Genomic DNA, 23,627 nt, shown 5'->3' with positions numbered 1-23,627 from the left:
CAATTGGGATTGAAAGAAACCAAACCTCATAATTGGAAACCCAGTGATAGGTAGATATTTTGCCTTTTTTTTTTTTACTTGGTAGATTTATCAAGATTCTCCATGCCTTAGAAATACTACCACTTCCAGTAATGATAGTTACGGAAATTAACATGGCATGTCAGAGATGGTTCGCTGAAACCTTGCTTTAGTTCTCAGAAATATGGCTTTATAAGACTGGCATGTTTCAGGATTGCTGTCAGGATATGATAATTTAACATACCCAAGGGTACACTAAGTAAGTATTATGGAAGCATCTGTGAAACTAAGTCAGTGGACATTCCGATTCTTACTAATGTCTATATACTATATTAAAAAAACTTTCCACAAAGTATAGTCCCAATTTGGCTCATCTGAGGAAGTAAAAATGCTATAGTCTGCCTGAAAACATCACAATGACCACCCTGACAGACTGAAATAAAAATGACTTTAGGGAATATTTACAAAGAAGCACTAGCATTATTAGGTCTTTGGTTATATTCAGGTAATGAAAACATACAGATATTTTTAAAAGAAAGCAAATGATTCAAAGATATTTGAATAATTTTATAGAATTCTGCTCTTCTATCACTGGCACTAAATACATCATTTCACCACTAAGTCTGATTCTCCACTTTAACATATTTTTACAAAAAACAATTCTTGACTGATATAAGGAAACAAGTATAGAGTCACAACTAGAAAAGTTTTAGAAATCCACAATGGACATTTTCTAATATGGAACTATAACTGGATTATGTATCATTTAATTCACTATTTACTATAACAGAGGTTCTTGACCTGGGCTCCATTAATTAGCAGAAAGGCTTTTTGAATCTATGAACTACCAAAAATTATATAAAAATTTTATAAGTAAATAAATTTTTCTGGAATGGTTCAAAACTCAGAAAAGATTAAAATCTACTACACTAAGCACATCAATCTACCTCAGAGACGCTAGTCAACATTCTTAAGCAAAATAATATTTTTAAGATTCAATTTAGTTTATTATAGCTGTCAAATGTTAACCTTAAAGGAGCAACATATCTGTAAAAATAATTATTTTTATAGGATGAGTAACAGAATATATGGTGCTCTTTTATTTTGTATATGTACATCTTTCTGAAAAGACTGAACCAAAATATTTTTGGTGGGTTACTATACATTTTATATTTTATTTGATTGTGACAGTTTATGTCATGTCCCTTAAACTTAACAACAATAATAAAGTTGGTCTTAAATTGTTTATAGAATGAAGAAAGAAATAATACTTTGAAAAATGAATACACAAAATGACTAGTCAGGACAGCAGAGTTAAACAGGGGTGGGAGGTTACACAAAATTTATGTTTGGGGTAAGGGTATTATAGGGAAAGATGGGAGAGAGTTACAGGGAAAAGCGTTCAAGGGTTTATCAAAATTTAAAGAAAAACGTGTGTCAGCAATCTGTATAGAGTACAAGAGGAATGCAATTTGGAAAAGCAGCAATCTATCTTTCAGAATATCTTCAACTATTTAGGATTTGCTAATGTTTCTAATTGTATCAGGACAATGTCAGTGAAAAAGTTAACATGAATATGTCCAAGTGGTAGAGAGAAAACACATGACAGACACAAGACGTTAGAGTCAAATGAGCCCTGTTATATAGCTGAGAAACCTGTATTGGTCTGAAGCTGGATAACAGCAAATATGGATTTAATATGGCTGAACTGGAAAGGAAGAAAACTTTTCTCATTTTTCATCCCACTTTACCAAATATAATTTTAAAATCTTCATCTACTACATGTCATTCACCCAAATCAGAAAAAAAAAAATTAAGTGACATTTTAAAGAACTGACCCCAAAACATGGTAACATTGTATCTAGAACAAATAAATGAGAACAAAAGCTTAGAAGACACTCTTTAGAGTACCTGCAAAAGAGAAAGAGGTAATAGGAAGAAAACAAAAAAGACTTATTATGACTTCCACTACATATGTCAAAGAACAAAGACATAAATTCATTATTTGTCTAATTAGGAACAATTATATAATTTATAGCCATAATACCTGAATATCACTGAAACCATTATGAGATGTGGATACAAGATTGAACGCAGGGACCATGGAGAATAACTGCTAATTGATACAAAGTTTCTTTTTGTGGTGATGTTAAAGTTCTAAAATTAGATTACAGTGATGGTTGCAGAACTCCAGGAATATACTAACAATCACTGAATTGTACACTTTAAACCAGTGAACTTTACAGTATATAAATATCTAAATAAAGCTGCTATAAAGAGATTAAATCCAATTTAATTTATCTAGAAGAATAGAGACAACAGAACATATGGGTTAAATCATATTAAGCTATAAAGATTGTATACAGTAAAATATGTTAGAAAACAGATATACTTCTACAGATACTAGACTATGTCCAATTTATATACAATTTCAAAGTTGTGACAACTAGCACATAAAAATGTATAGTGTCATCACAATGTCTATAAATTTTCCCTCTCAAAGATGTTTATTAAAGAGATTTAGTAAACATTTTCTCAAGCAATTGCTGAGTGGTCTGAAATATATAAATAAAGTAAACTGAAGTGTAAATATTTCAGTAGATGGTTTGTTAATTCATTTGAGGCTCTATATAAGAACCTACTGTCTTAATAACTAATTGCTATACATATGTTTATTTTCTTACCTTCTAAGGCAATTAGCACATAGTGTGGTTTCCAACCTCACCTAAAATTCCAAGACTTCATTATAATGTCAAAAATCCAAAACACAAAAACTTCCAATCTTTATCTTTAGAGCCCAAAGCTTCTTTAATCAACACTATCTTACTTTTCTACTAAGTAAGTAAAAAGATTATTCTGTTTAGCTGAAAATAACCTTACTTTAATATTTCATAGATTCCCTCCTAGTAGAGAGTTTTATTTTTGACAACTGCTAAAAGTAAGACTTAAGAAAAATTACAGGAATACAGGAGTAAACTGCTCAACTTGGAGAAAATATTTATCTATAAAAATTCAAAGTATTAGTCTATAAAATGATACTGTTAGAGTTTAACTTGCCAGAAAAAAATTCTAGACAAACTGAAAATAAGTACAAATAGAATTTCTAAAAATCACATTCTTTTTTGAAAAATTTTCTAGTATGAATCAAAGATTGTCTCTAATAAGGAAGAAGTAAGAACAGTAATCATTTGTGTAACTCACTGGACATCAATAACATAAGGAAAAAAATTTTTAAGTTAAAAATTAAACTCTAATACTAATGCTTAAGAAGCAATACAACTAACAGTCTTTTTCTTTTTCTCTATATTATATCCAAGCTAAAGATAGACATTTTTACCACATAGTTTTGGGCTTTACTTGAAGGGGTATCAAATTGGTACATAAAACTCTAAATTCCTGAAAGACAAAGATTCATATATATATATATATATATATACCACAACCCCCTTATCTGTGGGGAATACGTTCCAAGAACGCCAGTGTATACCTGCAACTGCCAACAGTACTGAACCCTTTATATACTGTGTTTTTTTCATCAGCACTATTCTTGCACTTTGTGGCCATTATGAAGTAAGATAAGGGTTGTTTGAACACAAGCACTGTGATACCTCAACAACTGATCTGATAACTGAGACAGCTACTAAGTGACTAAAGGGCAGGTAGTGTACAGTGTGGGTATGCTGGACAAAGGACAGAGCAGGATGGCACAAGATTTCATCAGCCTACTCAGAATGGTGCACAATTTAAACTTATAAAATGTTTATTGCTGGAATTTTCCATTTACTATTTTCAGGCTGAAATTGACCATGGGTAACTGAAAGCACAAAAAGTAGAATAGCGGATAAGGGTTGGAAGGAGGGGTGGGGGTTGGGTGTACTACTATACTAAATGTCAGTAATTATATACAAACATGTAATGCTCCAGACAGAAGGGAAAAAAACACATTTTTCTTATTTTATTTTTTGAATTTCTAAATGTAATAGTTAATGTTACCTATAAGGATATTTTAAAAAATTTAAAAAAAGGCTTAAAAATTCAGTTACTACCTAATGAAGTCAGTGAAGCAATCCAGAATAGTATAGTCAAAAACCTGAAGTAAAAAAATGCAGAAATAAAGCCAAATGATGATCTTTGATTTGACCAATACAATGGGAGTTCCAATACATAAGCGTTCAAAAACTGCATTTAGAACACTGATAAAATGAAAAGTCAGAGGTAGTTCAACCATCCAACTCCTTAACTAATAATCTCAGAAGACTATTATGAAGATTAATAAATTCCAAAAATGCCTTGAATTCATTCATAGCTAAATGCTTTATAAAGAATTGTGACCTATTAAATCAATTATCATTCACAATTAAATAGCTTAAACTTTAAAAAAATTCATTTGTTTACTTATTTTGCCAAAGTACATTCATTATAATAGTACAGCGTTCACAAGATGGTATTACAAAGGCTTTTTCTATGGTGTAATAAGGTTTTATGGCAACGAGTTTAAGTAATTGTCCATAAGTGAGCAAAACTTTTCTATTTTCACCTATCCAGGGTTTTTTTTGGGGGGGGAGTAGTACAAATCTCATACATATATATTAAATTAATAGGTATCTTTCATTTCCTTGTACATTAATCTAATTTCTATTAGGTCACCATTACGAGACAAATTCATTCCCTTTCATTAGAACATTTCTCAAATTTTTTCATGACAACGTTAGAATACTAGATGATACAATTTTGAACATAATTAAATGTCTTTTAAAATTCCTAATCATGTTATACTGTAGAGTATTTTTTAGTAAATGCTATCAAAAGAAAACCAAATCCTAAAAAAACAGCAATTATATTATTTCATTACACATTCATTCTAATTTGTTATTCAACATTCACTGAAATAACTTCTAATATGTAAAATTCCAAATAATGATCTCATAGACTAGATTTCTTATAATTTATCACCTCATTTTAATGAATTTAGTTATTGCTTTCACATTACTGACAAAGATATTTAATTGTGAGTCTAAGTAACCGTTCTACTAAGATAAATTATTACTCATGGAGTCATTAAGAATTTTAGTAGAAAACCCAACCAGGACAAACAAAGTGAGAGATGTAAGACCTAAATAGTTGTTATTGATTACTGCTTGTCCTTTACATGCAAAAACTCCTATTTCTTACCAAATATGGGAACTCTATTCCCTTCCTCCAAGGTTGTACACTTCTCCAAACCATGTTTCCTCCAATTATCCATGATCATACCTCCCGTTATTCCAGAAGCAAATATTAGTAACATTTAAAACCTTTCCCTCACAAAAACTATATTAACCAAAATGGTAAGACTGTAGATTGAAAAGAGATAAAAGCGGTCAGATGGAGTTATAAATTAAAGACAGACAGGGTAAAAGAAGATCTGTAATAAGCCACTGGAACTGGAAAAATCACAGAAAGAAGGAAATATGCATAGGAGTCAAAGGAAAATTCAAACTACTGGTCTCATATTCTCAAACAATTATTGACAAACTATGATTCACTATTCTTCCATTATAGTGCTTAATTTTGAATTAGTAAAAAAGAACACACACTGGGTGACAGCTTATGCAAAGTAAGTCACATGGCACTGGAAGCTTTTGTTAACCTATTTCTTAAATATCTGTTTGATCTCTAAAGTTAAAATTTCTCCCTATATAAGCCTAAACTTGCAAGCTGATTAATTTTTTACCATGTATTTAAAACTTGGAACCTTTTTCTCATTAAAAAGTCTTTAGAAATAATGCATAAATTTCTGTGCAAAATCCCACTGTACTCACAATGTAGTCCAAAACACTATTAAGGACTGACTGACAATATCAGAAAAATTACTATAACATTAGTAATTATACATGGATGAACAGTTATCTACTAGCTAAGAGCTTTTAAATTTATTTTTAAATGATAAAGTGACAGCTAGAGAATTTGATAGAATCTAGAACAGTAATTTAGGGAGTTTCTTAGGTTGAATCAACCTTAAGACTGTTCAAATTCAAAGAAAAGTCAGGCAATCTGGCAGAAATAGAGAGTCATCTAAAAAAAAGGAGAAACAAAACCAACCAGGAAATTTCTAATTCCAACCAAGACGAAAAGAATGAGGAATGGATTTAAACAACTTACACAACTATAAAATTGGACAAAATATAGGAAATATCAATTTTGAGAAATTGGACAATAATCAAATAAGGGACAAGATAAGGTGATCTCTACAATTATTCAAACTTAATTCCTAGAGAGAATTTCCAGATTGCAGTCAGGGCAGAGAGAACCTAAACAGAGTCCAGTAGTCTCCATTCAGGAAAGCCAAGGTAGCTAGCACGTTCAAGGGCAGCATACTGGAAAGGAGAGAGCCATTTGAAGAAAGAGGTACAAAATGAGAACTCAGGATCTGCAGGGCTTTCCCAAGTCTTTAGCGTATGTGCATGAGGAAACAACCCAATGCCATGGCAAGAACCAGAAAAAAACACATATGATAGAATTTGCAGACAAGGGCATTAAAACAGGTGTTACAACTATATCCCATAACTTCAGAAATGGCAGACAGCAACACAAGTATGTAAAGCAGACAGAGCAGGAATAAAAAAAAGGCCCAAATGTTTAAACACTGAAAATATAAAAATAAAATGAAAATAACTACAAACATCAAGAGGCAGGATGAAATTAGAGTGCTAATTTTCTCACTTTTCACAGCACATTAATATTGCTTAAAAAAGAAAATATATGGTTTAGAAATTTAATGGCTCCAATTTCCTCATCTTTTTCATAAACCTTTCCTAAATATCATAGTCTTAGAGGGCTAGTGTAAGAAATATTTCATGTAAGAGAAGAAACAGACATATGCCAATCTGATTATAAAGGTAAAGAGCAACTAAGATTTAAGTTTTCAACATGTAATTAGCTATTGACATAATCAGTAATCCTTAAAAACCTACTAACAAAGAATTCAGTTTAAACATGGAAAAACTGAGTTTATATGTTGTAAGTGGGACACCTGCTATGAAGGTAAAAAAGATGTCAACACTTCATTTAAACCGAAAGAGAATACTGGTATATGCATATTCCAGTTCGACTTTTTATTAGGAAAGTTTTTGCTGTGAATTGCAGATTCAATGCTTTATGTGACAGAGAAAATGAGGAAGGTTTTGAATTTTCTTAACACTTGTGACCATTATTAATTCATGGAACAGTGAGAAGAAGAGTTGAGTATGTAGATCTAGTTTATTTTATGTAATGCAGATAGACATCTTACTTATGGAAATGTGTTAGATATATTGAGCTGCTTCTTCAGATCAAGAACCTTTTGTATAAAGAGCTCCCACAATTTCAAGTTGTTGAACCTCTGAAGTTTATGATGATGATGTAAGACGACTGCTGACACTACAGAACCTGAAAGTGTAGAGAAGCCAACCTGATTTCTTGAAATAAGTATAGACATACATATCTACTCTATCTAAATTTGCAGTTTTCTTACTAAGACTAGACTGCATGCTCTGAGCTGAAAGGGAATTAAAGATTTAAAAGAAATGCTGAAAGTCTGTGGAAATAATTCTACATTTCAGAAGAAATTTCACAGATTTTGATGAATAAGAAGTATGTTCTTAGTTGTTAGCAGAATAAATATTTGTTGAATGTTCGCCAAGAATATACAGCATCTACAGCATCCCAGGTATCCAATATGAGTCTACTATTTTCAGAACTATTTAAAAATAGCCAAACTCTGAACAAACTATAGATTTACCTGGCAATGTGAAAGAGCATTCTTTTATGAAACAGCTGAAACAGAAACTAAGAGCTAACAGCTACAATCAGATATATCAACTGGAATACATTTTGATACTTGTTTCTGGCTGAATATACCACACAAGTCTCAAAAGTAATTCAATTTTATTAATTTGACAAAAACTGATCACTCTACACTTTATACAATAGTTAACACTACTAGTTAACACTACTATAAAATAGTAGTGAATAGTTAACACTACTATAAAAGTTCCATCCACCCAAAGTTGGCTAGATGAGTAATAGTTACATAATTGTTAAAACTATTAGCTGGTTGCAAGTTGGTTCTATACTGCTACAAAAATTTCATTCACGCAAAATTGGCTAGATGTGTTACATGTACGTAAGTGTTAAAATTATGACTTGTTTCCAAGTTAGCTCATAATTTGGGGCCCAATTACTATATATTGACATACAAAGAGTTGTAATTGTCAGGGTAAAAATATTTTTCTAACTTAATATATTGTCATATTTCAGTCAGTACATATAACATAAATAACACCAAACTTTAAACCATATACTCTTTGACTTTCAAATGTAAGATGGCTGGAAGAAGAGGTAACATGACTTTCCTCTATATAATCCTCTCAATGTAAGCATTTACTTGACAGTTATAAAGGGGTAGGATTTGCTATACAGAGGAATCAATAACCTTGTAAAGCCTAAAGCAGTGCACGTAAACATGCTGTAGGAGACATTAACACTAGCCTGAAAGAAATAATTATATTTTCAATAAACATGTTCCTACTGGATAATCAATTTTTTATGCATCTTACCAGCTGTTTCACAGCTCAGGTAGTAAATGGCAGCAGCTGTTATATCAAAACCGTATATGCAAATGAAGTGCTTTTAATTTTTCATAGGTATCACTTAGTATTTGTGATGAGCCACATTTAACTCATATTAAATAAAAACAAGGTATTCATAGGGTGATTAATTCAGGAGAATTTTTAGTACAGTCTTATTTTAGAAATGAATTCTTAACCAATTATTTTTTATGCCAGAAGGCTTAATAATTCAAATTACATGCTGCCCATATTCTGATATTTAAAAGATTTGTCATGATCAATGTTTCTAAAATATTAACTTAAAGGGTGTCATGGTAATTCCTATGGAATAAATAGTAATTAAGTTTTTCATCAAATAAGCTCAAACTGTTTGCAGTGAATATTTATATTGCTAATAATAATTCCACACACAATGCATGGCATCATTCACAACAAGTGGCCTAAAAATACAAAATATAAATTTCCAGAATTACTTCAAAAGACCTTAAGATTTAAAATAGAATTTGATACTTGGTTTAAAAACATTTATGTATAATGTAACCAAAAAGAGGTATATTTGAAGGTAAATAATACAAATCACGCTACCACAGAATGATCATATTTCTGTTCTGTATTTGTAATAGTGAAGCTAGCATATGCTTTGAGATGGGTAAAGAATTTACAGGATAATAAGAGACAATTATTTTTAAATGTACATCAACTAACAACTATAATTTATAGTGTAAATATGTACCAGAAATTTGAATTAGGCAAATACTTACTGCTATATAATAAACTCTTGCTTTGTCTACCAATATCCAGTTTTTCTCCATATCAAGATGTTTTTCCTTTTTATAACAATTGGCAGCAGCAAGATTAGCTACAAGGGATCTAAAACAACAATAACAAAAAGTAAGTTTTACATATAGTCAAACTTGTCATATAACTATACAGTTAACTAAAAACATTTTTATAAATTTTGTTTTAATTTTATTCTTAATTCTTCAAACTGCCGTATACTGATTTTAATAAATGTAAATAAAGTTACTTTTGTTTTGAAAACTTTTCAAGACTTCTCTGTTGCCTTTGAGATAAACAAGGACAGTAATCCTTGCTCTAAATATCATCTGGTATTTTGAGAAACTGGCATTTAAGCTTCCTTTTGATACTAAAATGATAAAATTATCTACTTTCTACATTTTTAATAGCTCAAAATGCAGTTAAGAAATAGCTACTATGTAGTTACACACAAAAAAATATATATGCAACTAAAAACTTCAGTTTTCAAATATCAACATACTATCCACTGATATATAATCTAATGCTTTAAAAGCGAGGTATGGGATTAATTTTACAAAACACACATACAAATGTAGACCATATTTACTATGAGGGATTAATTTTATTAATCCATTACATTTTACATTACATTACATAAAACCATTACATTTTATGGGCTAGAATAAATTAAAATTAGTTTTCATAGTTGAAAACTCCCTGCACTGTTCCAGTTTTGTAGCTGAAAATCTAAGCAGAATACTACTACACTTAAAATCTTGTTCCAAGTGCCACACAGAGCTTTTTATTATTGCCCAACAATTAAACTTAATACAATAATTATTTATGTTACAAAGAAATAAAAACCCTTTTCCCCCTCCTTCTGACCCACAAATTAAAAAAAAAAAAACTTGCCAATTTTTCAAATTTTTTTTTAGTAACAGTTGTGGTTAAAAACATCCCACAAATACATCTCCTCATCACTTAAGATTTTGGTAATATGGTTAGATTCTCTTTTGAAAAAAATAAATCAATTCTCTTCCAAAACATATTTCTACTCACTCATATGCCATCTGACTAACTGAAGGATACATTCTATTTATGCTCAACTAAATTAATGAAAATAAGAGTGATATTCATCATACATGTATATGCAAAATAACTATATTACAAATTTAAGGATAATTAATTTACAAAAAATATTTTAGTAATCATGACTCTTGCAAAATGTTGACAAAAAATGGTTACTAAATAAAAGCAAATACTTCTGGTATGAGCTACTAAACTCTATTTTGATAAAAAAAACCTACTCTTTGATAGGAAACTAAATAGTTCCTCCAAAAGAAAATACAGATATTCTTACTATCCAAGTGTATCTATCTGGTTCAGAGTTTGTGGAGAATAAGAACCTGGATTAAGAAGAATATTCCCTTAACCAGAGTTTGGAACACTGGAAGTTAGAGTTCCTAGCTCTATTTCAATTTATCCAAATCTATTAGGTTCCACAATTTGCATAATGAATTAGACAGCGAGGGTGTCCCTCAGTTTCTGACTTCCAATAGCACCTTATTAATACTGATCACCATAACCATTATATGAGTATATAAATTAAGCTGTTGAAATCTGGAAGACCTAATATTATCATACCTGTTCTTTAAAATAACAACTTAACATACAAAAACAATTTAGCAATTTTACTGTAGCCGGAGTGGTATCAGAGGCAAAAGCTGACACATTTCTCACTAATGGGAAAACTCTGCACCTGCCTACTAAAGTTGGTTTTTAGAAAAACTGAAAAGGGGAAAGGTCTAAATAAGTATATCTCAATGTTTGAACTGACGGTTTTATTTATTAAAACCTTAAAATCATAAATTTCTCCTACACCCAAAAAATAAAGTTACAGGAAAGTTTGAAAATGGCTTTGGTACCCTAATTGTTTTTGAAAGTTATATTTTAGTTATTTAATGACTACTGCCCAGAATAGTGTCAGGTCTTTAACATACATTTGAGAAGTCAAAGAGTGAGCAAAAACAAATGAGGTAAAAAGGAGGAATGGAGCAAGGGGAGGAGAGATAAGGGAGGAAATAAGGAAAAGAAGACAAAGAGGCAAATAAGAAAGAAGGGGAAGAAAGGGAGATAGGAAATGGTGGAGGACAGACAATATTTTTAGCTATAAGGGATGTAAAGTATGTAGTGAATCACCATTTTAAAAGAGATCATCTTTGGTGATTCTAACAACATTATAACTAGGAAAATTATTTTTTTTCCTTTCCAAAGGAGAAAAAAGCCCATGCTGATAAGCAGTATGCTAATAATGATGTTAGCAAAGCATGAATGTACTGAAGATATACCTCCATGTAGCTGCAAAAGGCACCAAAAAAAGCAATGCATGGAAGGTTCTGAGAGACAGAGTTCAAGTTCACACAAAGAAAAACTTTCTGATAAGCAAAGTTGTATAGAAATGTAATAGATTGTTTTTTGAGTGGTGCATTACCCATGACGGAAGTTGTTTAGTATGGGCAGATGACTGTTCGCCAGAAATGCTTTAGATGGCCTAATTTATATGAGGCTGGATATAATGTAATATTTTATATATTTAAAAAATATATATGTGTATATATGCATTTTAATATTCCAATCTCAGGATATGCTGAAAAGAACATTCTTCCTAATGCCAGTTCGGCAAGAACCTAGCTACAAAACACTGAATAAAATGCGCTCCTTTTCTGACCCTAATTATAAAAAGTAGAGGCTGGACTAGATAATCTCAAAATTTTCATTTCATTATGCTTCATGAAGATAACAACAGGTTACCTTTTACCTTTTTAACAAAGGTAAAAAAAAATTTTTTAAGGAAAAGTGATACTAGGAAGAAGAGTTTATTAAACATTAAAATAAATTATAAACATGAGGTCTAAATTCCAAACTCAGATTTGAATTCAGATTTTACCAGTGGTTAAACAGTCAATTAGTACTGTGCTTCCCTTGAACTAACACTGACCTGTTGCCACCAGTGATGCATGCAGCACAAGTTCCTGTTGGCTGCTCATTCTGTTCATAGTAATGAGCATCCACATGGGCTTCGGCAGCTTTTTTCTTCAGGATCTCCCCAAATTTATCTATCCCGATGCATCCAAAAAATGTTGCTGCTTTGTGTGGCTGCTGAATCATCCACTGAAAAAGAGGAACATAAATAATTTTAATGGGTCAGAAAAATGGTACACATAGTTCAGTATTCTGCCAAGGAAGGTGGCATAAAAGGGTTGCTTTGTTAGCAGCTGTGGCTGTTAGGAATGGAATTTCAATCCTGTATCACCACTTATGATAACAAATTTGATATAACAACCACATAAAATCTTATTATACTTCCTTCAGGGAAAGAAAGAGAACACAGTGGTTAAGAACTCAAAGTCATACGACCTCTTAGGTCAATACTGGCTTGATTCAGAAAAATAATACTGAGTCCAATAGAAGTAGTGAAGCGTTGTCATTAAAAGCCCAGAATCTATACTGAATACTGTGTGGGTTCAAATCTTGCCTCTGCCACTAATTAGCTGCATAAGTAAGACCATGTCACTTAACATTTCTATGCCTCATTGTCCTCATATGTAAATGAGGAAAATAATTATAAATACACCTCATAAAGCTGTTGGGGATTAAATTAAGTAATTTAAGTTAATGTATATGCATTATGGTACCAGGCACAAAGTAGATGATGTATATTAGCTGTGGTTGTCACTAATACTGTACTTCATATATATGTGTGTGTGTGTGTATATATACACACATATATATGCTAAACTACGTTCATGTCTAATAAGTTTTTTTTTTTTTTTGCAGTACGCGGGCCTCTCACTGTTGTGGCCTCTCCCGTTGAGGAGCACAGGCTCCGGATGCGCAGGCTCAGTGGCCATGGCTCACGGGCCCAGCCGCTCCGCGGCATATGGGATCCTCCTGGACTGGGGCACGAACCCGTATCCCCTGCATTGGCAGGCGGACTCTCAACCACTGCGCCACCAGGGAGGCCCTAATAAGTTGTTTTAAAAACAAGTTATTGGACTTCTCCAGTGGAGCAGTGGTTAAGAATCCACCTGCCAATGCAGGGGACATGGGTTCAAGCCCTGGTCTGGGAAGATCCCACATGCTGTGGAGCAACCAAGCCCGAGCGCCACAACTAAGCCTGTATTCTACAGCATGCGAGCCACAACTACTGAGCCCGCGCTCCACAACTACTGAAGCCCGTGCGCCTACAGCCCATGCTCCACAACAAGATAAGCCACCGCAATGACAAGTCCACGCACTGCAACGAAGAGTAGCCCTCGCTTGCTGAAACTATAGAAAGCCCTTGCGCAGCAATACAGACCCAACGCAGCCAAAAGTAAATAAATAAACAAACAACTTATTTATTCAGAAATAAACAGTATTAAAAGTTCTAATTCATTAGTCTCATAAAACTTTAATTTCTTTGCTATAAATTAATCAGTGTATTTATTTTAAAATGCATACTTTTCATTGATATGTTATCTTTTATAATTAGGCTCAAATTCCTGAGGTTTCTAATACTTGTATTAGTTATTGTAAACAGCATCTATTTTTTTCTAAGACTTTTTAGCAAAATACTCAATATGCAAAGTCAAAAGATATCAAAATCTTACATTACTTCCAAATATCTGGAGTATAAAAGAAATGCATGTATGTTTAGTGTTAAAGGAATGAGGAAAGTAAAAAAAGGTAACAAAGAGAAATCTGTAAGATAAAGATACAGTAACTGATGATCTAGTAGTCCAATTCTACTTCTAGGGATTTATCCTGAAGATACATGTCCACAAATATAAAACAACATATACAGAAGTATTCTTTGAAACATTATTTGTAATGGCAAAATGTTGGAAACAAAATGTCCATCCATAGAAGACGTTGAATAAAATATGATAAATCCAATCAATGGAATACAACACAACAATTTAAAAAAGAACAAGAAAAGCCATTTGAAATACAACAAATAAATGCAACATGTAATCATTACTAGATGCTGGACTGAGAATAAAATCAAACAGCTATAAAAGACTATTAGAATAATCACTGAGGTTGGAATACCTATAATATATCAGAAAACAGGATTGTATAAATTCTAAATTTCTCAAATAGAGGATAAAAATTTCAAAATCGTACAGGGGAAAAAATATATATATATTTATTTATATAAAGAAAGAGAAAGCAAATGTTGAAATGATAAAAACTGGTAAATCCAATGGCACTTTTCACAGAACTAGAACATAAAATTTCACAATTTGTATGGAAACACAAAAGACCCCGAACAGCCAAAACAATCTTGAGAAAGAAAAACGGAGCTGGAGGAATCAGGCTCCCTGACTTCAGACTATACTACAAAGATACAGTAATCAAGACAATATGGTACTGGCACAAAAAGAGCAATATAGATAAATGGAACAGGATAGAAGGCCCAGAGATAAACTGATGCACATATGGTCACCTTATCTTTGATAAAGGAGGCAAGAGTATACAATGGAGAAAAGAGAGCCTCTTCAAAGTGGTGCTGGGAAAACGGGACAGCTATATGTAAAAGAATGAAATTAGAACACTCCCTAACACCATTCACAAAAATAAACTCAAAATGGATTAAAGACCTGAATGTAAGGCCAGACACTGTAAAACTCTTAGAGAAAACATAGGCAGAACACTCTAAGTCGTAAATCACAGCAAGATCCTTTTTGACCCACCTCCTAGAGAAATGGAAATAAAAACAAAAATAAACGAATGGGACCTAATGAAACTTAAAAGCTTTGGCACAGCAAAGGAAACCATAAACTAGATGAAAAGACAACCCTCGGAATGGGAGAAAATATTTGGAAATGAAGCACTGACAAAGGATTAATCTCCAAAATTTACAAGCAGCTCATGCAGCTCAATATCAAAAAAAACAAACCACTCAATCCATAAGTGGGCAGAAGACACAAATAGACATTTCTCCAAAGAAGATATACAGACTGCCAACAAACACATGAAAGGATGCTCAATATCACTAACCATTAGAGAAATGCAAATCAAAACTACAGTGAGGTATCACCGCACACCAGTCAGAATGGCCATCATCAAAAAATCTACAAACAATAAATGCTGGAGAGGGTGTGGAGAAAAGGGAACCCTCTTGCACTGTTGGTGGGAATGTAAATTGATTCAGCCACTATGGAGAACAGTATGGAGGGTCCTTAAAAAACTAAAAGTAGAACTACCATATGACCCAGCAATCCCACTACTGGGCATATACCCTGAGAAAATCATAATTCAAAACGAGTCATGTACCATAATGTCACTGCAGCGCTATTTACAATAGCCAGGACATGGAAGTGACCTAAGTGTCCATCGACAGATGAATGAATAAAGATGTGGCACATATATACAATGGAATATTACTCAGACATAAAAAGAAACAAAATTGAGTTAATTGTAGTGAGGTGGATGGACCTAGAGTCTGTCATACAGAGTGAAGTAAGTCAGAAAGAGAAAAACAAATACAATATGCTAACACATATATATGGAATCTTTAAACAACAACAACAACAACAAATCGTTCTGAAGAACCTAGGGGCAGGACAGGAATAAAAATGCAGATGTAGAGAAGGGACTTGAGGATGCGGGGAGGGGGAAGCGTAAGCTGGGATGAAGTGACAGTAGCATGGACATATGTATACTACCAAATGTAAAATAGATAGCTAGTGGGAAGCAGCAGCATAGCACAGGGAGATCAGCTCGGTGCTTTGTGACCACCTAGAGGGGTGGGATAGGGAGGATAGGAGGGAGACGCAAGAGGGAGGAGATATGGGGATATATGATATGTAAAGCTGATTCACTTTGTTAAAAAGCAGAAACGAACACACCATTGTAAAGCAATTATACTCCAATAAAGATGTTAAAAAATAAAAAAAACATAAAATAAAATAAAATAAAATGAAAATTGGTACATCTATGACAGGTATACAGAAGTTCCTTTTACTATTTTTTATACTTCTATGTAAGTTAGAAAATTTTCAAAATTAAAAGATGGGTTAAAGATATTGTAACGAAATCAAACATTCCATTTAAAAATAACAATAATTTAAAATTAGCTTATTCAGTCTTTAATATTATCAATCAATTTATTAAAATAAGTCTATCACATGAAGCAGTTAATATCTTAAAATGCATCAATATCCATACCTAACAGATTTTAAATCCTTTAAACCATGCTTAGGTAAATAATACATTTAACAGCAGAAAATACCTGTATGTTGTTCTATAATTTACTTTTATTCATGTAGAAGCATGGTTAAATGATGAACCATGTCTGCTTTAGGTAGTAAAATAAAAAAAGGCAAAGGCAATAGCAAATTTTACTATGATTATTTAAATAACTTAAAATGCCATCAAAATAAAAGGAAACATCAGTGAAAGTGAAGTTATTATAATGTAACTCAGCCTAATTATAATCAAAGTTCACATGTTCAAACTAGTGTGAAAAAAAGGGCTATATCAACTCACTATCGGGCTTAAATCTGACTTTCAACCCTCCCATAAGCAGGATTTAAATGAATTGAAATGTTTCCTTCACAAACCACTACTACTTGGACCTGCAAGACAAAAAAATGGACAAATAATAGAACTATTCAGCAGGTTGTTATAATTCCACTACTGAGTATTTCATCACAGGAAACTGGTTAACATTCTGGAAATATCTGATTATCAGCATACTAACAAAATATGAGACCTTTACTCTTGATCAGTGATTTCCACTCAAAAGTTAGTCAATCTAAAATGAAAGTTAGGAAGCCAAAGCAGACACACAAAAGAAATAGAAGCAATGTTCACTGTTCAAAGTACTCAGTAATCTAGCTGAATAAATCAAGATGTTATAATCAAGAAAGTTGAAAAAGATTAAAAATACAAATATTTTAAAAGTTTATAAATAATTTGTTTTTTGAATTTTATTTTATTATTTTTTATACAGCAGGTTCTTATTAGTTATCTATTTTATACATATTAGTGTATATATATCAATCCCAATTGCCCAATTCATCCCCTCCTGCCACTTTCCCCTCTTGGGGTCCATACCTTTGTTCTCTACATCTGTGTCAGTATTTCTGTCCTGCAAACCAACTCATCTGTACCATTTTTCTAGGTTCCACATATATGCGTTAATATACAATATTTGTTTTTCTCTTTCTGACTTACTTCACCCTGTATCACAGTCTAGAGATCCATCCACGTCTCTATAAATGACCCAATTTCATTCCTTTTTAGGGCTGAATAATATTCCATTGCATATACATACCACATCTTCTTTATCCATTTGTCTGTTGATGGGCATTTAGGTTGCTTCCGTGACCTGGCTATTGTAAAGAGTGCTACCATGAACACTGGGGTTCATGTGTCTTTTTGAATTATGGTTTTCTCTGGGTATATGCCCAGTCGAATTACCATATGCCCATAGTAGGGTCATATGGTAATTCTATTTTTAGTGTTTTAAGGAACCTCCATACTGTCCTCCATAGTGGCTGTATCAATTCATATTCCCACCAATAGTGCAAGAGGGTTCCCTTTTTTTTTTTAACTTTTTTTTTTGTGTGTTTGGTATGCGGGCCTCTCACTGCTGTGGCCTCTCCCGCTGCGAAGCACAGGCTCCGGATGCGCAGGCCCAGTGGCCATGGCTCACGGGCCCAGAAGCTCCGCGGCATGTGGGATCCGCCCGGACCGGGGCACGAACCCGCGTCCCCTGCATTGGCAGGCGGACTCTCAACCACTGCACCACCAGGGAAGCCCTTAACATCTTTATTGGAGTATAATTGCTTTACAATGGTGGGTTAGTTTCTGCTTTATAACAAAGTGAATCAGCTATACATATACATATATTCCCATATCTTCTCCCTCTTGCGTATCCCTCACACCCTCCCTATCCCACCCCTCTAGATGGTCACAAAGCACCGAGCTGATCTCCCTGTGCTATGTGGCTGCTTCCCACAAGCTATCTATTTTACATTTGGTAGTGTATATATGTCCATGTCACTCTCTCACTTCGTAACAGGTTTCCCTTTTCTCCACACCCTCTCCAGCATTTGTTGTTTGTAGATTTTCTGATGATGCCCATTCTGACTGGTGTGAGGTGATACCTTATGTAGTTTTGATTTGCATTTCTCTAACAGTTAGTGATGTTGAGCAGCTTTTCATGTGCCTCTTGGCCATCTGTATGTCTTCTTTGGAGAAATGTCTATTTAGGTCTTCTGCCCAATTTTGGATTGGGTTGTTTGTTTTTAATACTGAGCTGCATGAGCTGTTTATGTATTTTGGATATTAAACCTTTGTCCATTGATTCATTTGCAAATATTTTCTCCAATTCTGAGGGTTGTCTTGTTTATAGCTTCCTTTGCTGTGCAAAAGCTTTTAAGTTTCATTAGGTCCCATTTGTTTACCTTTGTTTTTATTTCCGTTTCTCTAGGAGGTGGGTCAAAAAGGATCTTGCTGTGATTTATGTCAAAGAGTGGTCTTCCTATGTTTTCCTTGAAGAGTTTTATAGTGTCTGGTCTTACATTTAGGTCTTTAATCCATTTTGAGTTTATTTTTGTGTATGGTGTTAGGGAGTGTTCTAATTTCATTCTTTTACATGTAGCTGTCCAGTTTTCCCAGCACCACTTATTGAAGAGACTGGCTTTTCTCCATTGTATATCCTTGCCTCCTTTGTTATAGATTAGTTGACCATAGGTGCGTGGGTTTATCTCCGGGTTTTCTATCCTGTTCCAGTGAATTATACTTCTGTTTTTGTGCCAGTACCATACTGTCTTGATTACTATAACTTTGTAGTACAGTCTGAAGTCTGGGAGTCTGATTCTTCCAGCTCCATTTTTTTCCATCAAGATTGCTTTGGCTACTCGGGGTCTTTTGTGTCTCCATACAAATTTTAAGTTTTTTTGTTCTAGTTCTGTAAAAAAATGTCATTGGTAATTTGATGGGGATTGTGTTGCATCTGCAGATTGCTTTGGGTAGTATAGTCATTGTCACAATATTGATTTTTCCAATCCAAGAACATGGTATATCTCTCCATCTGTTTGTGTTAACTCTGATTTCTTTCATCAGTGTCTTACAGCTTTCTGAGTATATGCAATCAGAGAAGAAAAAGAAATAGAGGAATACAAATTGGAAAAGAAGAAGTAAAACTGTCACTGTTTGCAGACGACATGATACTATACAGAGATATTCCTAAAGATGCCACCAGAAAACTACTAGAGCTAATCAATGAACTTGGTAAAGTTGCAGGATACAAAATTAATGCACAGAAATCTCTTGCATTCCTATACACTAACAAGGAAAGATCAGAAAGAGAAATTAAGGAAACAATCCTATTCACCACTGCAACAAAAAGAATAAAATACCTAGGAATAAACCTACCTCAGGAGGTATAAATAATTTAAACTCTGTTGAAACTTTAGTACACCATTAACTTTGTCTCAAACAAAATGTTACCAACACCTGACCAATCTGTTTCCTACCCTTCTGACATGCAATCAGTAATCATTTAATACATGTATACTAGAGAATAAAATGATGAAAATGACCGGTCCCTAAAATGAAATCAAAATCATTACATTGTCAGATTCTCTAGAAAAGAGATTTAACTTTGTTCATAACCTGAATATGCTGCCTTTTTTTAGGTAAAACAAACTGCCCAACTTTTCTTTGTTTATATACGGGTAGAACATCCTTAAACACCTATCTTTAACCTCCAGTCTAGCCCTGAGGGAGTAGCAGGGTCCAGAACTACCCCTGTGTTCTGAATAACTAAAAAGAAAAGCAAAAGGGAACAACTACAGAATTTTCAGACATTGGCCAACAGGCAGAACTGGACTGTAATCTCTGATAGAAAAGACAGAAGGTGAGCCCTGACATCATGCAGACTCTCTGCCAGGAGGCCATTTCCAGACTGTGGTGCAGGGAGGAAGAAGCCAAACAGAGCCTGGCATTCTCACTGAATTAAGCAGACAGAGATAAGTGTTCAAGGAGTCAGGAAACTGGAAATGGCAAAAAAGAGTTTCAGAGAGGAATGAGCTGAAATCCATATAGAGTAACTCTTGAGGCTTTGGATGGGGACCGATCTGTGCATTCTTAAGGAATATATGAGATCACAAAGAATCTTATATAAATGCTCCAGGATTAAAAAGTCAGTTTATCAAAGTCTCAGGATTCAAGAAAAAAAATCTAATGTGATTCTATATACTACCAAGGAACAGTTGAAAATTAAAATTAAGAAAACAGTGTCATCTACAATAACATCAAAAATTGAAACGTATTGGGAAAAATTTAAGAAAACACACGCAAGACCTATGCACAGAACACTTTATATGTTTGCTGCGGGGGAAAAAATCCCCACCTATATAAATGGAGAGCCTATGTGCACGAATTGGAAAACTCAACACTCTTTTTTTTGGGGGGGGCCATCCTATGCGGTTTGCAAGATCTCAGTTCCCCAACCAGAGACTGAACCTGGGCTCTCAGCAGTGAAAGCGCGGAGTCCTAACCGCTGGACTGCCAGGGAATTCCTGAAAACTTAATATTCTTAAAACAGCAATTCTCCCCTAATAGATTCATAGAGTCATTGCAAACCCCAGTCAAAATCTCAATAGGATTTTTGTGGATATCAAAAAGCTGATTCTATCAACAGTAAAAGGAGAAGTAACTAGAATAGCCAAAGGTTAGGAGGTATGTCAGTGTGACAGAAACCAACATTGCTAAATTCCAATTTCTTCAAATATAAAATGTGTATAATGTAACCTGTGATCTTGTAAGGATGCTTAAGAATTAGAAACAGACTGTCAAGACATGCACTCTAGTTCAGTAAATGATACCTAATAATATAGTTGTTTCACTTTTACACAGAGGATGAAAGGGCTTTCACTATACTGCAAGTAACTACACCTAACTAAAGAACCAGAAAGCCATTACTGTTAACTTTAAATAAATAAATGAATTAGCTGAATTCAATTTTAACAGCAATAGTAGAGCTACAATGTTATCAGAAAACACCCAGGAGGGAGATTAATTGCAGCTGGGGGGATCAGAAAAGGCTTCCAGAGATGGGTGACATTATCGAGTAGTCTTTGAAGGATAGGTATAATTTTTAAAAATGGCTATGAACTGGAAAGAAAGTAGAAGCATAGAGCACATGCCTCCTTTACTGTGTTAGGAATTTTATCATGGTGTCCCTAAGGCAAAAGGAATTCTATTTATTAAATAGTTAGTTCTAAACAACTTAAGTATTTATTTCCTAACAATTTAGTACTTGTCTAGCACTGCAAAATTTTCAAACCTTGGAGTCAGGCTGGTCACCACCACCCTCATTTCCTGTCTCACAATGATTTCTGAGCAGTGCTTATTTTTTTTAATCACAGAAACCCAGTTTTACAAAGTATATGATACCACTAAAAGGAATGTAGCAACCTAATTTTAAAATGAAAATATCTGAAGTTATTGGTTTGTGCTGTACCTGATAGATGTCACTGTTTCCCTAGAAAATTTAAAATATCCTGAGGAACCAAAGTGGGTCTGCAGCAAAGAGGCCTTAGTACACAGTTTGAGAAATAAAAGTATAGTGTTAACAAAAATTAGAAAGAGAAATAAAGGAAAATAAATATTTGTCAGTTATGAGTATGACAGAGTACTATGTGTGAGGGAAGAGACTAATGGAGAAAAGATCTATGCCAGATCATTAAATGCCACTTAAAGAAGTTTAGGTGGCATTCTGTAGACAGAAGGGTGCACAGGAGGGTTTTTGAGCAAAGAAGTTAGGTGATAAGAGATGATACCTCATTAAGGTAAGAAACCAGGAGGAGAAAATTTACAACTGAATTTAAACAGGGGCTGAATAAATGAGCTTCACACTTTGAGCTTCACATCAAGAGTCTTTAACAACATATGGAAAGATTTCTATTAATATTAACTTCACCTTCCAGATGAATTTCTGCTTTGTCACCTAAATGCAATATTTAGGAAAATATAAATGACAATAATGCTCAAGAACCAGCCACTTCTAAAATAATGCTATGTACTTTAATTCAATCCGTAACAGAATAATAAAGAATGACACCTAGATACTAAATTAACTGCAAGATAAGCCTAAGAAATTTTATACAAGAAAACCCAATGAGGCATTTCAAGAAAACTGTAAAGCACAACTAAAAGAAATTAAATGTCAAAACTGGGAAATAACAGGAACAAGCAGATTGCAAAGGGTGATGAGGAAATCAAAATGGAAGTAGTTGGTTAGGACAACAGCATATATCACAAAGCTTGAAGGATTGATTCTCTCAGATGACGGCTAAGCTACCAAGTGAGTCAGGGTGAAACAGAAAATTTTCATAAATATTATTAAGAATCCATTCTCCCTCAGTAACTAGTAACGTTAGCCTCCTTTCCTGCCAAAACTAGTAACGTTAGCCTCCTTTCCTGCCAAAACTGCTCCATTTTCACCTGCTGGCATGCATCCTATTAGTAAAATTGATTCCCAATAATTCTACTATTATCTCAGCAATAGTTTTTTAGTTATTTTTGTTGTTAAATACCTGTTAACATCTATTGCTCAGAAGAGATTTTGGGAAACTTTGGCCTACTAGAAAAAAAAAAAACTTTAGACTCAGAAATATGTAAGTTCATCTAGTCATGGGATGATAAATTATATTTCTTGCAGAATTCTTGTGAGACTTGAATAAGATAATGCAAGCAAAGTGCCTAAAGTAGTGCCTATTAAAGAGTGCTGCTGCTGCTGCTAATAACAGGGCACTGAGATATGATAAAAATAAATTTTAGTGTAACGTCATTTAACTCATTCCATATATATTTTTTGATCACTTACCATCTGTTGGACATTACTGTAGTAAATAATAGATAAAGAAACATTTCTCTATCTCTTTTGTAGGCTTGTTTTCTTCTCCCCATTCTTGAGTGTTCCCCAGCCTGGATTCTCTTCACACCCTATCTATTTAGATAGATAGATAGGTAACAAGAGCGAGAGAGACAGAGAGAGAGAGAATGAGAATGTTATTGCAGCACATGGGAGTAGCAAGTACATTAGACTTTGGAGAGTGACCAAAGATTTCCTAAGGGAAATATGAGAACCTGTGTCCAAACTGAAATTTGTAGGACTTATGGGACATGGTGGGTGTTGGGTGGGATAATTAATTTTCCGTGGAAGAAGAATGATAAAGAGGCTCAGAAGCAAAAAAG

At 33.5% G+C, this 23,627-nt stretch overlaps 1 protein-coding gene across 3 annotated transcripts in view; it reads right to left on the bottom strand.

The window, feature by feature from the left end:
• ADK (adenosine kinase) overlaps positions 1-23,627 on the bottom strand; it is a gene marked incomplete at both ends in the record, with an annotated part of 516,283 nt that overhangs the window by 227,211 nt on the left and 265,445 nt on the right. For all 3 annotated transcript variants that reach the window (XM_079719313.1, XM_079719311.1, XM_079719312.1), the window contains 2 exons: positions 9,368-9,476; positions 12,364-12,536. In XM_079719313.1, the coding sequence (XP_079575439.1) occupies positions 9,368-9,476; positions 12,364-12,536 (282 nt within the window). The remainder of the gene's footprint in view (positions 1-9,367; positions 9,477-12,363; positions 12,537-23,627) is intronic.

The sequence above is a fragment of the Hyperoodon ampullatus genome, assembly GCF_949752795.1.
Source record: "Hyperoodon ampullatus genome assembly, chromosome: 1".
Classification (NCBI taxonomy): Eukaryota; Metazoa; Chordata; class Mammalia; order Artiodactyla; family Ziphiidae; genus Hyperoodon; species Hyperoodon ampullatus.
This window is presented reverse-complemented; position numbering and strand designations above follow the sequence as displayed.